Source organism: Anabas testudineus, chromosome 8 (genome assembly GCF_900324465.2).
Source record: "Anabas testudineus chromosome 8, fAnaTes1.2, whole genome shotgun sequence".
NCBI classification, from domain to species: Eukaryota; Metazoa; Chordata; class Actinopteri; order Anabantiformes; family Anabantidae; genus Anabas; species Anabas testudineus.
Window position 1 is genome coordinate 15,742,380 of NC_046617.1, and position 15,879 is coordinate 15,758,258.

Consider the following 15,879-nt stretch of genomic DNA (forward strand, 5'->3'; position numbering starts at 1 on the left):
TTAGGGGGTTAGAAAATGGTTAAAGGTCAAAGATAAGGTAAGTGTTTCCTTTAAAACTAGAGAGGTCGGTTCCACCAGTGCGTCAAAGGATATGGGCTGGAGACCATACGGATGCACCAGTTGCGAGGACAGGTGGTCTGCTTGAGACAGAAGAAGACCACGGGCGCCAGCTCAGGGAAGGGCACCACGAGAGTGCTCAGGTCACTGCCGATGCTGACATCATCACCTGGACCCACTTCCTCGATGATGTCATCAGCCTGCGCCGAGCTGTATTCCTCGCTCTGCCCCGGCACTGCTGAGGAAATGCTCCCCAGCGGCACAGGACACTCCTCACTTATCATGGCAACCGAGACGAGATCTGAAAGACAACACGAGTTGACACTTGGATTAGAGGAGTGAAATGATTTAATAACAGGTGCCAGAAAAATGTTTTGATTTCATTAGCACGCCCTGGTTGCACGGCCGCAAATAAACATCAATTGAGTTTATTTCATGAGAGTTTGATTGCACAAACAGCATTTGTCCATATAGTCGCTCGCATCAACCACTAAATCACCCCTACGTCATAACATCACGTCACAGCTCACAGATATTTAGTGCTTGTTGTTTTCTAGCACCAAAGCCCATTACTCTTTTGCTGTCTCTTTGCCCTTTGAACATATCGTAAACTCACTTGTCTGCAGAACAGAATGCATTGCATACAGTTAACATCACTTCTCACAATCAAACACACACAGAGGAGTACAGCATCGGAGAATAAATCATTGTCAACAGTCATTGCACATTCATTTACAAATAATTTAGCCCTATCACGGTGCTGAGGAGGAGGAAATGACTTTCCATCTTCTACCACTTTACTCATAAAATGATTCACCTTTATCTATGAATACAGCGCACATAACCATACACACATAGACACACACACGCACAACGTTTGTTTGTATTTTTGCATGATCAGGGCAGCAGTCTTACACATACTGTACTTGTGTTTTCAAACCGTTTTTTCAGCAATGTTTTCAACAGAGAACATCTTACTGCATATAATTTGGCCTTCAGTACTTCAGCGCCTGTTAAAACAGGACAAAACAAATAGCATGAAGTTTCTTTTTTAAGAATAGAGTGTTGCGGTGAGTCATTGCTGGTAAGGAGGGCCACGTGTTGTGTTTAAGGGTCTGCAAAAAGAAAAATAATAAAAGCAAGAAAGACTCTTTGGCTCAGCTACCCCCTCACATGCATCAAACCAGTGAGCCAAGTAGCCAATCATCCACTATCTACTGGAGCCTATAAGTGAGTATAAAAATGAACTCCTAAGGCTTGTGAGTAGTGACATCATGTCACATGACCAACCAACGAGTACTCCTGCAGACTAATGCGAATAATTTGTCTTGTTGTATTCTTGCTCTTTAGGTGAACTAGAGTTATATGATCTAAACCATGTACAGTATTTGTTATATTAGTAATATACACAGATATACACAGTTTTTGATTATGTTTGTGGGATGCAAAACTCTGATTACTGTGTAACTTAATAGTAATAACAGTCTGAAAGTCCTTTTGACAGTCAGTATTAGAATAAATCAATCCTTTAGTTGGGTTATCCTTCTAAGATTGTCATGGAACTAAATATACACACTTTCTCTCTCATACACATGAACTTCATGAACTAATTTATTGACATAGAAGAATTTTTAGATCCTACTTCAGTGTATGATCATGTGTGAATGTTTAGCATTAATCTTTAGCATCACCAAGATGATGTTTGCATTTAAAAACACGAGCATACGTTGGTGTGGTTTGGTTAATGTGCTCATGAGTGTGTGATTGCACTAAATCCTAGAGTAGGATTAAGTGCCAATGGAAGAGCAGATGTTTGTTTTTATAGGGTAAGAAAATTAAAGGCTATTCATTACACTCTATGGAAATAGGACAGTTGTGATTTAGTGGTCAGTATCTCTCTCAGCTCCAGAGTTAATCCTCCGCCGAGATGTTAAACCAGGTGAAGATGTCAGAAACATTAGAAAGGGCAAAGCCACGCGCCACACACAGCGACACACTGATTTGTTAAGTCCTGCTCTCTTTCTTGGGCTATAATCATCTGTTAGTGTACCTTTGTATCCCTCTACCGTCCCACTTCATACAAAAAGCTGCTGTCTCTCAAACCAGGCTACTGATTTGCCTTTCCATAACTGGCCTTTTAAATTAGTTTTACCATAGCAACAGCAGCTTCCTGTGGAGGCAGGAAGTTTATTCTTACTCTGCTGTGTTTTATTTCCCATGACAAAGCTTCTTAGAGAAATCCTGCAGCTATTACCAGCGACTACAATTAAGCAGGAGACAGCTTTGCAGAAATGGTTGGAAGGGGTGTGCTCTGTGTATTCTGTGTAAGACTATTTGTCTGTCTCTACGCTGTGTGTGTGTGTGTGTGTGTGTGTGTGTGTGTGTGTGTGTGTGTGTGTGTGTGTGTGTGCACTGAAGACAGTGTAAAACTATATTACTAATTTTTTTTGCATATTAAAATTATGTAACCTAACAGTTTTACATCATATTATTGCTGCTCCTTTACTCTCCCTTTTTACAATATCCCGGCATGCCAGTGTGTTTTTTTTGCATACAGTCACGATTGATGAATGGATGTGTATGATAGGGAAATACTGGGAGAAAGACAGTGTAGAAAGAGAGAGACAAACAGAGACCCTGACTGTTGTGTCAGCACAGACACAGACACACACAAACACATTCACACTTTTACACATTAACACCCTTAATTGGGGTAGCGGATATACAGTCATCTATTTAGCTGCACTATGAGCTAAAGGCTGTGATGAGCCATGGAAAAACTTGCTTTCCCCCTCCCACATACACTCACTGCGACAGTCTGAGACAGACACACAAAAGGGCTGGATGGAAAACAACAGCAAAAACATACTGTGGATCCATAAGGGGATTGAGAAGCACATTCTTCATTTCAGTCATTTCTTATTGCCAATTTGAATACAAAAAAAGCTGTGTTTTCAGTTCTTGCTGGGTGTTTACACTGAGATCAAAAATCTGATGTATAATACCCAAGGGATACAAGTAATGACTAAAATTGTCAGTGAGTCATTGAATGAGCTCAAAAGCGAAGGCTTAGGATAAAGAATTGGAGGCTTAAAATAAGAAATGATGTGAATTTCTGTGCTCTGTATTTTCAGAATTATAGATTATTAATGTACTTCTGAATGAGAAGGTTCTGTATGTGTTTTCTTAAAGCTAGAAATGTGAAACAGCAACATATGGATATATCTAGTATTTGGACGCAAAGCAACTTTAGTTATAAATGTACTATAATTGGGTACATTTATGTTTGGAAATCATTCTAGCATAATCTCTCGCACACTGCTGTAGCTCAACATGCTGCAAACTGCACAGTATTCATAAGAGAGAAATGGCAGTTCCCAACCTGGGCGACACAAACTTACAATACGGATAATCACTAAATCAGTTGTGTATGTCCCAAAGAATTGACGGCACAAAATAAGAGCAGAGTGAATCACTCATTCTGTGTAATTTGTGGTCTAAGCATATATGAAACTCATGATGTATATGAAAAAATACATTTTCCCCTTATTTCCCTTATTATAAAAAAATTGTGTCACATTATAGCATCCCATGATTAAAGTCTGAGCGTAGTTTGGGAAGACAGCCTAAATCTACTGTGAGAAAAATCTGGGTATCTTGGAAAGAGCTCACACGATGCGTGACACACTGTAGCACATCCTCCTCCTCAGTTTCTACAAGGAAAAGTTATTAAAATGCGCCTCCCTGTAAGATCCGCATTATGAGGTTCTGATGTTATAAAGAATACGTTTTTACACCTTTTATTTTTCCTCAGCAAAAATACAGCTGGGTCAGGACTGTACCCAGTACATCAGTTATGCATGTGTGTGTGTGTGTGTGTGTGTGAGCTTCTGTCAGGTGAGCTGGGACAATGCTGAGCCCACAGCACTCACAGACAGCCAGGGATCTGTCTGTCACACCAACTTAACGCAACAAGCGGTCCTAACGTCTCCAAAATTCTTTCTCTCCCTGTGTCATAACACAGCGAAGGAAACACAATATTATCACTTGAGAACACACACACACACACACACACACACACACACACACACTCACACATGCACAGGTGCACACCACGTCCTGTGTGAATGAGCTGAAAAATGAGCAAGAACACTGAGCATATGAGAAAAGTCAGGGGCAGATCCCTGGTGATTGGTACTGTCCCAGATGTTCGTGTGTGTGTGTTTGTGTGTTTGTGTGTGTGTGTGTGTGTGTGTGTGTGTGTGTGTTTGTGCGTGTCAGGAGAAGCATAATGCACCACTGGACCATTCAGACACAGACAGTGGTTAATGCTATTAGACTCACTTCAGGGCAGGGATCCCTTGAGAACACAACTTAGGCTACACACTACAGGCACAAACACTACACACACACATTTCCACAAAACACACACACACACACACTCTGCCTGTCTTGTCAGCTATGTCAGGCAATGCTTCATTCAGTGACGTGAGACAAACCAGCTTTGGCACCTATTGCTGAGTGATCAAAACAACACCTTACTTTGTTACTGAGACTATCAATATATTCAGTGAGTATAATGTATTTATAAACTAGCCACTGACAGGGGAGCCGACGCTGAATAAGACGCCTGGCGATTTGACAGAGCTATAAAATAGCCTTCTAAAATATAATAAATGTGACTCTCGCATAATGAAGAAGAACATAACTCCAACACCGCAACCCTACCTTGCCAAGTAAACCTTATCTAGTTTACAGCCATTGTAATATTAAAAATGTCAGCTTAAATAGACTTTGGAGCACGATAAAAACACATTTGTTGCACAATCTAAAAGGCTTTTGGTTTGAAGAATTCCAGGACAGTTCAAAATAATCACTGCCTCTGTGTTTATGAGTATAATTCATCTTAAATTCAGCATCACCTCATTCCACTTATCGACTTTAGCATGTTGGCATCACCATAAAATAAGAACTCATATTCTTAACAACCCTCAAACGGTCTAACTAGGAGGCAGCAATGGCTGCTGCGGTCAGGTTTAACCATTGTTGCCAGAACAGGGCACCTCCAATATTTCTCTTAAGAAAGTAAACACGGCACAGGACATGCTGCATCAGCACTATTTCTGACAGGTTGTCGCAGGGCAGCATGCAGTTTTTAGTTACATTCACAATGTGACAGATAGCATCAATAGCACAGATACTATGTGTCTCAGTGTCCCTTTGGTGGCAAATCTGTACCATGAATAAGATAATTAATTAAAAGATCAATTAAATAAAGTTAAAGTTAAATAAAAATCTCTAACTGAACAAAGCTGAATTCTTCTGGAAAGTGTTACTCTGTACATGCTGTGTGCCGCTTAGCCCATGATAACAAGGTGAAAACAAGTTCTCCACGTGCACAAAACTCTCTACCAAATGTAATGTGCTAGAAACATCCCTAAATTGGGCAAAACAACACACAGCTAACTTGTCAGTTCATTACAAAAGTAGGTAAATGCTGCATTGCCAGTAGCACACTAATGCACAATGTTTTATTTGTTAAATGTAGTGTTCCATGTCAAACTTGAAAGATTAAATTTCTTGTCCTCAGATGGGTTAAAATATCCACAAGCACTGCAGTGAAATGGGTTGTTAACCTGCAGCCTCAGCCGAACACTTACAGGGATTTCAATGGGTAGGTGACATATGGGTGTCAGACCCATCTCCTGCTTCCAGCAGTGTTACCCTGACTCGGCAGAATATACGGATCGGTCCAGACATTTGTTATGGATCACAAGCAGAGAGTGGGCAGACTTAACACTAACAGCCTAATGCCTGGGAGAATGACAGTTGCTCCGCCTCATAAGTTGCAAAAAACTATCTCAGAAGTATCCCAGAATGCATCTTGACAACTTGTTAAAGAATTCAATAAAAAGTTACAATAATTTCTGAATATTTAGGCTATTTAAGTGATAAATCAGTCACATAGTCACTGGGCTGATGAAATACTGTAGAAATAAGATTTAGTTTTCTGCTCTTAGTTGGGTGTTGATTGTCGATTGATCTGGTGAGAATCTGCCACATTTCTCTTTACTGACTGACGTACACAAAACATTTCCACTTACATAGCATAAAACTACAGGCAGAGAAATTAATCAAATCTAAACAGTGCAAATGACTGTGAACAGTGTAACTGTTTAGCTCAGAATCTTTTTGTTTGTCCATTGATATTTCATTCTTTCATGCATTAATGGTCATCGTCATAAAACACAGCGTTGTAATTGTGAAGCTTCGGGAGGGAAGTGACTCAAATATAGTTTATGGTGCTCTAAGCAATTAATGTTTTGATGGAGGAATGGGTAAAAGATTTCCTTTGATTCTTCTTTAATCTTTCATCGTCCCCTTGGAATTTTAGATTTCTAGTTTCTATCTCAGTTTCTTAATCTGTCTTGATTTCCACCCCCCTCCCCCTCCACTCTTTCCTCATCTTTTTATCCCATCTTCTGCTCCTTTCCTCTCAATTTCTCTCCGCCGTTCTTCAACCCCCATGCCTTTTCCTCATTTTCTTTAATACTCGCTCTCAATCACTCTGTCTCTCGCTTTATGATGAAGAGGACACTGAGCTCTGTGTCAGAAATCATATTTAGAGAGTAGCTGCCAGTGGATTACACTGAAGCAGTGGCCCCATCAGCCTAATCTGTTTTAACAGCATTAGCTCTGCTCATGCCTGCAGTTCGAGTAGATACTGAACACATCTTTGTGTCTTTCAAGTCAGCATGAGCACTTTGCTGTTCCATTAGCATTAGCAGCATGCTAACAACTTTACAGGACAAGGACTTCAGAGAGTCGGTAATGTCACAACGGTGCATATATAGCGGCTCCTCACATTTGTCTCTGTTCATTTAATTTGACATGATTCGGAATAACCGTAAATGATGGGAGAGGACAGGAAGTAGAACTGTCACCATGGGCGACCCACACTCAACTCCTATCAGAGGCTCGTTATCAGCACATTTATTATAATCTGTGATGTGCTGATGTGCACGTGTGCATGTGCCAATGCAAGATATGCTGGGAGGGGCTGTTGTGTTTCCTTGCTATGAAGAACTTTGTGTGCACACAAGTCTGTGTGTTATTGAATGATTTATAACAAGGTCCCTCTGCCTCCCAACATAAATCCATATTGGCAAGGGAGGGGAGGTCCAATAATGCTGCCAATGATTTACTATTAAGGCTCTTGCTGTCATTCTTTCACTCTGATAAATGACATATGTTTCCCAGAGGCTGCCTGTGTGTGTGGCAGTAAGAGCTCCGACTTATAGGCATGCCAAATAAAACAAAATGGCCAATCTTATAGGCTGCATGTGAGTGCATCTACTGCAGACTGTCACACACTCACTGCTTTGGTAAGTGTGTGAAAATGTTGGTTTGTGTGTTTTCAGCTCCAAACCAGATCAAGCAGTTGGCTCTTCGCTGGCTACACTGACAGTGGCACAGGAACTAAGGACAATCAATTCACATTAGGGACAGAGGGCAGCTGCAGGTGTATCATACAGCATGTGCGGAGTTTGTGTGTGTTTCATCTCTGTGTGTAACTGTATGTATGAGATCCTGCCTCCCATTAGATTTTGAGATTTGCCACCATGTCCTCTAACCTCCTCTAGTCTAAACACATACATCCACAAAAAAACACATGACACACACACACACACACACACACACACACACAGTGAGACGAGGTGGCTATAAGTAACGTAAATGAGGACAGTGGGTGCTATCATTGTCACAGGTGTTCCTTAATTGGAAAGAAGCACTACAATGTTCCTCATTTAAAACATAGGGGAGGCTGTATAATTGTATTTAAGATACTTTCTGGTTTACTTGCAATCTTCACAATTTTAAAGGGGAATTTCATGACTAAAAAGGAGGTTTCGTAAATTAGAACATCTTTATTGTAGAAAGGCAATTATTTGCAAAATCAATGATTTGTATCCGGACAAAAGACAGCATATTTCCTCGTTAAGGCCCTTCTTATTCATACTCTGTTGTTTTCTTATTCCAGCTCTGCGTCTGGCATCATTAGAGCACCACCAAATGTTGAGTCCATGATTATATCATAAAACTGCTTTTCTTTCAAATCTCCCCCGGATCCGAAGCAGTTCTGCAGCTAGAAGCAGTAGTGCTTTCCAAAGTAAAACCGAGGAAATTATATAAGTTAAAAATCTATAAAGTTGCCTTTTGGGTTACTTGTCTCTGACTTGCTTGTTAACTGTGTATGTGTTTGGAGTTTGCAGCATCACTGTCTGTGAGGGCCTGCAAATCCATTTCATTTAGTTTTGTTGTATTCTATTTAAAGTTACCTCAAAGTTTCATTGCTTTAAGATCAAAGGAATGAAGTCAATTCTGTTTAACACAGGCTTTTCAAGGGAAAACAAGAAGGGGAGGGGAGGAACAAAAAGTAGAGGGAAGAGGAAGTGATGGAAGAGGAGGAGAAGTAATGACAGATCTATTCCTCTTTTCTCCTCTGTGGGGCAAAAAGAGTTGAGTTGAACATCTGTCAGCACTCCTTATCTCTTCTCCCACTGTCTCTTCACAGTCTCTTCCTCTCCATTTAGAAATCTCTTTCCCCGTTGCTTTCATGCCCTGACAGGAAACTGCCATCCAAAGTTTGAAAACTCAGGAAGAAATGGCAAGAGGTGATGTGTGTGTGTGTGTGTGTGTGTGTGTGTGTGTGTGTGTGTGTGAAGATGTGTTTGTGTATAACTTTGTGTCTGTGTGGGAGAAAGCATGAGACAAAGGGAGCACTGTGAAGAGAGACAGAGAGCAGACAAAGCCTTAAAATCATGCTCGAAGAGCAACGTCTGATGAATGAGAACTGGCTTGACAGCACACATAGTGGATACATGTCCATGTGCATTCATGTGTGATTCCTGTGCTACCATTAAAATATACAGTACTGTACGCCTATGTTTGAGTACAGTATTGTGTTCTTGCCTGTGATTGTAAATGTTTGTGCACTTTAGCGATAAGATGTAGACAAGATATTTGAAAGCCTACTCTAAGCAGAAGGTGCAAAAGGGTGAAGACAAAGATGGAAATGAGTAAGTGAAGAAAAAGGACTGTGGCAGGGTAGAGATGGGGGTCATCAGGAAAAATGTGGATAAAAGGAGAAGAAAATAAAAAATAAGCCGTAAGCATGGGTGACCCAAAAAAAGCAGGAGATGTGAGGAGTTGAGAGAGCTGAGGAGGAGGATGGAAATGGCAGACATGGCAGGAAAAAGGAAAAGAGAAAGACAGAGAGAGCTGAAGTGCTTCCGGAGAGTTGTGGCTGCATCTCATGCAAAGAGAGTGTGAGTATCAGCCATAGGAACATGCAGAAGCATACTAAACTGAACTTGCACACACACACTTAAAAGGGAATATGTGGTAATATATGGATGTGTAATACTCCAGCACACATATAAACACATTCTTTTAAGCCCACACCGATGCTTGAGTCCTTATCCGTCCACTTCTGCCTTTTCTCTCTTCACACCTCTCTCTAAACGTCCGAGCTTGGAGGAAGCCATGCAGCTTCCTAATTACCTCATTTGCATAAACATGCACATCATATAAGAGGGAAGCAGGTTGGCTGTGGATAGTGGAAGAAAAGGCAGGGGACAGAGCTTTTCATGAACAAAAAAAAAAAAAGGGAGTACGGCAGAGAGATGTAATTTTGGAAATAGATTGCAACAAAAATTCCTGCTCTTGCTGACAGTGAGAAAGCCATCAAAACACATCTTCCTCCTCTATGCTGACGATATTCTGCTCTCTCACCCCTCCATTTTTGTCCCCTCTCCTCTCTCCATCCTCTTCTTCTAATAGAATTGGCTGTGTGCTCTTCATTCTTTGTCCCCTTACTCCCTCCACCTTTTTTTTGCTCCTTTTCCCATACTGTAGGTAGCTAAATGCCAACAGCCATTATTTTCTCATCCCCCATGTCATATCCCTCTCTCTCCTCCTCCACTTTAAGTACTGTCCTCACCATCATTTCCTTCCCATTTCTCACATTTTTCTCTTCACTACGTCTCTCATTCCCTCCCCTCTCTTTCTCTTCCTCTCCTCCTTTTCTCACATAGTGCTGTGTCAGGTCTTTTCACCCTCAGCAGGGTGAAATGAGAATTGAATATGGCTGTTGGAGCATTTCTGGCTTGACTGCATCCCCACCCTCACTTATAATCTCACACGTACATAAAGAGAAGGCCACTCGTAAAGATAAAGGATTGTGACTCTACTGGAGTGTGTACTCACACGTCGAGGGAGGGGACAAGGAGAGGCGAGGGATGACGAGCGGGAGCTGGGAAAGACGGGAAAGATGAGAAGGTGAGAAGTGAAGAGGAAGGAGAAAAGCACAATGGGCCACTGTCCAACATAAAGGAGGGATCAGCAAGAGTGAAAACAGTGAAATGGATGAAAATGAAACACCTATAAGGGATCAAGTGGAGGAAAAACTGGACAGAATGAGAAGAGAGAGACTTTCATTAAAATGCGGTAACCTTCTTGTTCGCCTGTTTCTTTGCATTTTGAGTGTAAAACCCTCCACTGAGAGAGCAAGAGAGGGAAAAATCAAGTACAGAGCCAGACTGAGCCGAGCATAAAATGGCCATGAAGTGTCAAGTACTGACCTCCTCTCCAGAGAAAAACAGCGGGGAGATAGGAAGGGCCCGGCATCTGTTTTATGTGTGTGTGTCACATCTGTACTTGTGTAACGGTACAAACAAAACCAAACAAACAACACAACGCCTTAAAGCTAAGCTGGCAGAATGAAAAACCAAACGGCGCTCTGACAGTTTACCAGACGACATGTCTCATCTTGAGTGTTTAATTTCTAATAATTGCCCTCCACCCAGGTACGACCTTATAATTACAAAACCATGACACTGTGAGAGACGCATAAGCAATTAAAGCACAATCGCACTAAAATACACACACCGCTCATTTCAGAAATGTTTAAACAGGTCTCACACTGAGACTACATCTGTTACCCATGCAGAGCGATTAACCAGGCATGGACAGTATATGCAGATGTAAGAAAAAATACGTGAACGCTTTGGAATAACCTGGTTTTCTGCATTAACTGGGGAAAATATCACATTACTTATTTAACACAGTAGTTGACCTAACCCTAACCCTGACCCTAACAAAACAACATTGATATAGTATAAAAGTAAGAAAAGCCTGAGATCTAATAAATTGGTAGCAACAGCCTCAAACAATTGCTTTTGGTAGCTGCAGATTAGACCTGCAGTAGGAGTTTTGGACCATCATTACTGCAGAACTGCAGTACTACAGGTCAGGATCTAGGATCTCCAAAGGGTGCATTTTTTGTGTCTGAGTAAACTAAGTCCCACAAGCAGCATAGCAAGCATACACGTTAACTGCAGGAATGATGTTCATGTTAGCATGGAGTGCCATTTTTACACCACGCATTTTGCTCTATGATTTTCCCATGATTTGTATTTGGCAGACTCAGGAACTGAGATTTTAACAGGATGTTCTGGTCTTCAGAATTTCTAGCAGTCACAGCACTAAATCATGAGGTGGTGGACGGAGTGACAGAGCAGGATTGAAAGACAAACGGAGATAAAGCAAAAGAGTCCATCGACATTTGTAACCCAGGATTTGAAATTTAAGTTCTTTGTTGACCTTATCATCAATTAGGCCTTTCAGTGGTCTAAAAATAACCTGTTTCCACCTTGATAGTTAAATATCACAGTTGTTTTAAATGATGAAAACACGTACACGACAGTTGTTTGACTTACAAACTCAATCATACTATAATTCACATGTGTGGCTAATGGGTTTAAATGGCTACTCCTGACTTTAAACTTTACATCATTAAATCTTCATTATGAAATTCTACTCAAGAAAATAATTTTAATGTGCTCTCACTTCATTTATGCATCCTTTCACTGAGAATGAAAAAAATGGAAGTGACTAGTGAAGCAAAGGAAGTAGCTCAGTCTCCAGCTGGTGTCTCAAGCAACACATTGAATGAATTTCGTCCATTAACACAGACAGAATATTTTCTTTTAACTCTTGTTGCTCCCACAGTTTGTTTACTCGCATGTCTTATCGGCATGTTCAGGCATCCCCCTGCTGGTATTGACTGCAAATGCTGTCTTAGTGGCTCAGAGCAACTTATTTGCAATGAGGTTAAGCTCATGTACATGTTTTTTGGAAAATTTTGCCATTTCTTCATATCTGTGTGTGTTGGGAGGTTGTTTGGTTATGAGTGGTGTTGGGTATATTGCAACCAAATTACAGCGGGAAAATCTACTTTTTTGTGTTACTGTTAAATATTTAATGGCCTTCCTTACTCCACTTTGCTTTCCTGACTCAAGGTTATCCTGAAGGACTCGGGCAGTATTTGTTATGAAATGAACAGCAATGTTCCAGGCTAATCCAACTGCAGACACACCGATGCCTGCACGGTGTGAGCAAATGCTACAGAATCCATTTAACTGCACATAAATTAAATGTACAAAATAAGTTTATTTTTGCATGTAAACAGCAATCACCAGTTGAATAATTAAAATATTTGACTAGAAAAGTCAAATGCAGAAGGACACAGAACTGTTCACTACCTGAGAAAGTGAGATAACAAACCAACAGTTCCTTGAATCATCCTCAAAAATACATATTAAAAAATAAAGGCATTAAAGGAGCTTCCTTAGATTAATTTGCATTTTGGAATTAAGCTTGGAAAAGAAATAGCTTTGGCAAAACGCTAAAATCCATCTTATACATAAATGCTGCATTGGCTTTGCTTGGCTGGTCTTTAATTTGAGTTGATGTGCTTGTCTACGTTTGGTGGTGGGGTCATATTGGTGTGAATGTGGCATGCAGGGGGGATGGAAGTGCAGCAGTCCCGTCAGCAACAAACTGACTTTAATGCTCACCATCTGCCCCCAAATCCTCACCTGGCATTTAAACATTATTATTCACATACGCTAAATTATTTACATTCGCATGTTCTCTCTCTCCACCTCTCAAATCATTGCTGTAGATCTCTCTCGGTTTTGTTTCCCCCCCCTCTCAGTTTTTAGCACACCCTACTTTTCACCTCATTTTACTTTATCGCTCTCTCTCATCAATGTGGCTTTCTCTTATTAAAGCTCTTCTTCATCTTTCTCTGACAAATTTTGCTTTTTAATTAAGAATCTAGTGAATAGGACGTTTCCAGGAATCAGCTCTCTGTAGGTGTCTACCGTCTTTCTTTAAAAGGTGCAGTCATTATTTAAATACTTCCCAATTAATCACCCTTAATATGTTTAATATTTCATTTATGAAGCAATAGCTTTGCTAATCCAAAAACCCAAAGTGCTTATTTCCAAGTGTTGCTTAATATTCACCTGACTCAATTAATGAGAAAGTCAAAAAATACAGAAGCAAATAAAATGGACTAAATTAATTTGACATTTCTAATTTAATTTTCTTTAATGGATAGTGGGAAAATAGGCTAAACAGCTATTCAGTCACTTCACTCATATTGGACTTTTACATGTAAGTGTATAAAATGCAGTATATGCTAATATTCTGTGTATTTGAGATATGAGTTACTGATGGCAAACTGGGCACCCCTCTTTAGTGCTTGCAGCTGTGGCATCATTCAGGTATTTTTCTATACATGAAGATAATTGGCTTTCTGTTCTGGATCATTCTATCTCACCTTACAGCTTTAATAATGCTGAGCGTATCGTCGTCATTCCTTTCCGCAGACAAAAGTTCCATTACCTCACTAATTAGCTAAAGCAGATAAAACAGCTAAAATGTTAATCCCAGTAAATCCACAGTGTTTTCTCTTTTAGTCTCTCGCAGAGGTAGGTAGCAGGAAGCTGTAGCCTTCCAGGAAGAGAATGAAGGTCAAATTGAGGTGGAGGAGAGGGAGGAAACGAGAAACAACCTGGAGGGTTGGAGATGAAGGATCTCTAGGACTCAAGAGAGAGCAGGATCAAAGGCAGTGTGCCATATTATGAAGTGAAAGAATAGTCGACATATAAGACACAGAGACAAGTCGTGAAAGTTGGTTCACAGCTCTAGGGACTAGAAAAAGATGTATGAGGCTTCAAAAAAGTTGTTATATTTGGTGAAGTTTATGCCGACGACGCCTGATCTGTCACCACAGAGTCCTTCACACTGCCCGTTCATAGCCAAGCGCAGGTCAAGAATATATTATACAAACTAAATGAAGTTCAACATTAGCGAAGCTGCTGAATTGTTTAGCTCTGATGAAGTCAAATGAAAATATTCACTTTTACATAAAATGAAAAGTGAAACAAATCTGGGAAAATAAATCGGTTGGTTATGCCCTCAGAAAAAAAGCAATGAATTACATTTTCACATATTGCAAATGACGAAGGAGGTACAACATTTGTGTATTAATGCGCTTGCCAATCTTTTAAGATGGATTCATGAATAAAAGAACATGGGAACAAAAATAATGGTACAATATGCTGCATTCCTTAGTTGTTAGTCATTCAATGCAGCTCCACTTTTTAATTCTCAATGCATTGCCTACAGTAGAGCACGTAATAGCGTAATAGAGCAATTTATGGTGTTATTATTATGTGTCATACCTGACGTTCATCTATTCCCTCTAACTACTTCTAATGCCATCTACCTTTTACTAAGCCACAAGCCTTGATGTAAGTGATGCTGTTTCATGCTCAGGTGCTCATTTAGATGAATCATCCCTGTTCCACTTGCTGTGTGTGTGTGTGTGTGTGTTACATAACTTCAGTAATGGAAAGTCTGCTGTGGATATTCAAATAGAAGGACTCAAAGTGAGATTCACGGGGTGTTTCAGCAGTGTTGATGAGCTGAACATTTTGGGCCCACACAATTATTCCAGTTCATCGCTGTCCAATTGACCAAACAATAGCGCCGTGCAAAAGACAGAGTAACAAACCATTATTAACCATAAAAGTCTAGTGGTAATGAACTATGTCGTATTAAAGTGAGAGGATACAGGAAGAGATGAGAAAGAAAACAGTGAAAATAAGTGTTGGTTGTATCTTAACAATATCATTTAAATATTTTATTTAAATATTTTTATTTGTTTATGTATTTGTCAGATTTAATTCAGTTGTTAAATTTTCACATAATGTAATATTTATTTAGTGTTACTTAGAAAGTTAAATAGAAGTGAGGGAAAGAAAAAGAGAAAACAAAGAGAAAGCTGCACAGACACTGTGACAGCGGGCAGCGAGGCCGTTCTACACTGTCAAACATCGGCTCCCTCCGGAGTGGCTAAATGCATTAGGGCTGTCCACCAGGAAGCAGTAAAGTGATTAGCTGTACTTGAGCTTCAGGACAGAGAGTAGGGCAAAATTCAGGGCACAAAAGATCCAAACAAACACCTGACAACACAGGTGTGGACGGTGTGGGGGCCAAACATGTTCTCAGCCTTTGCACAAACTCTCCTCTTCATCCAGCCCAGAAGTCAGTGGAGTTAGCACAAGTGAACAGCTGAAGCAACACAGATATGTGTCAAGAATACGATGGAATAAAAATATAAATATTGAATATGAAAATATTCTCCCTAAACTGATAAAACATAGACAGGAGTGAACGTATTCTTCATTACATTATCATACAGTAGACACATGTGTCATCTATTATTAATCTTCTGCATATTCTCCTTCCAAGTACTCAGGGCCTATTGTAGTCTGGGGAATGTGGGTCTGTGCTCTGCATGCCCTGTAAGTAATCCATGGTGGCTGTAGGCAAAACAGCATCCAAAATTCAATTACCCCAGACCTGGCAGAGAAAACTGTTGAGCAATGACCTTACATAAATGTC

The 15,879-nt window shown here is 40.3% G+C and overlaps 1 protein-coding gene across 7 annotated transcripts in view; it reads right to left on the reverse strand.

The window, feature by feature from the left end:
- The window catches only part of LOC113156486 (voltage-dependent T-type calcium channel subunit alpha-1I), a 122,108-nt gene that overhangs the window by 90,885 nt on the left and 15,344 nt on the right, over positions 1 to 15,879 (reverse strand). For all 7 annotated transcript variants that reach the window (XM_026351694.1, XM_026351686.1, XM_026351663.1 and 4 more), the window contains one exon: positions 94 to 358. In XM_026351694.1, the coding sequence (XP_026207479.1) occupies positions 94 to 341 (248 nt within the window). In that variant the 5' untranslated portion in view covers positions 342 to 358. The remainder of the gene's footprint in view (positions 1 to 93; positions 359 to 15,879) is intronic.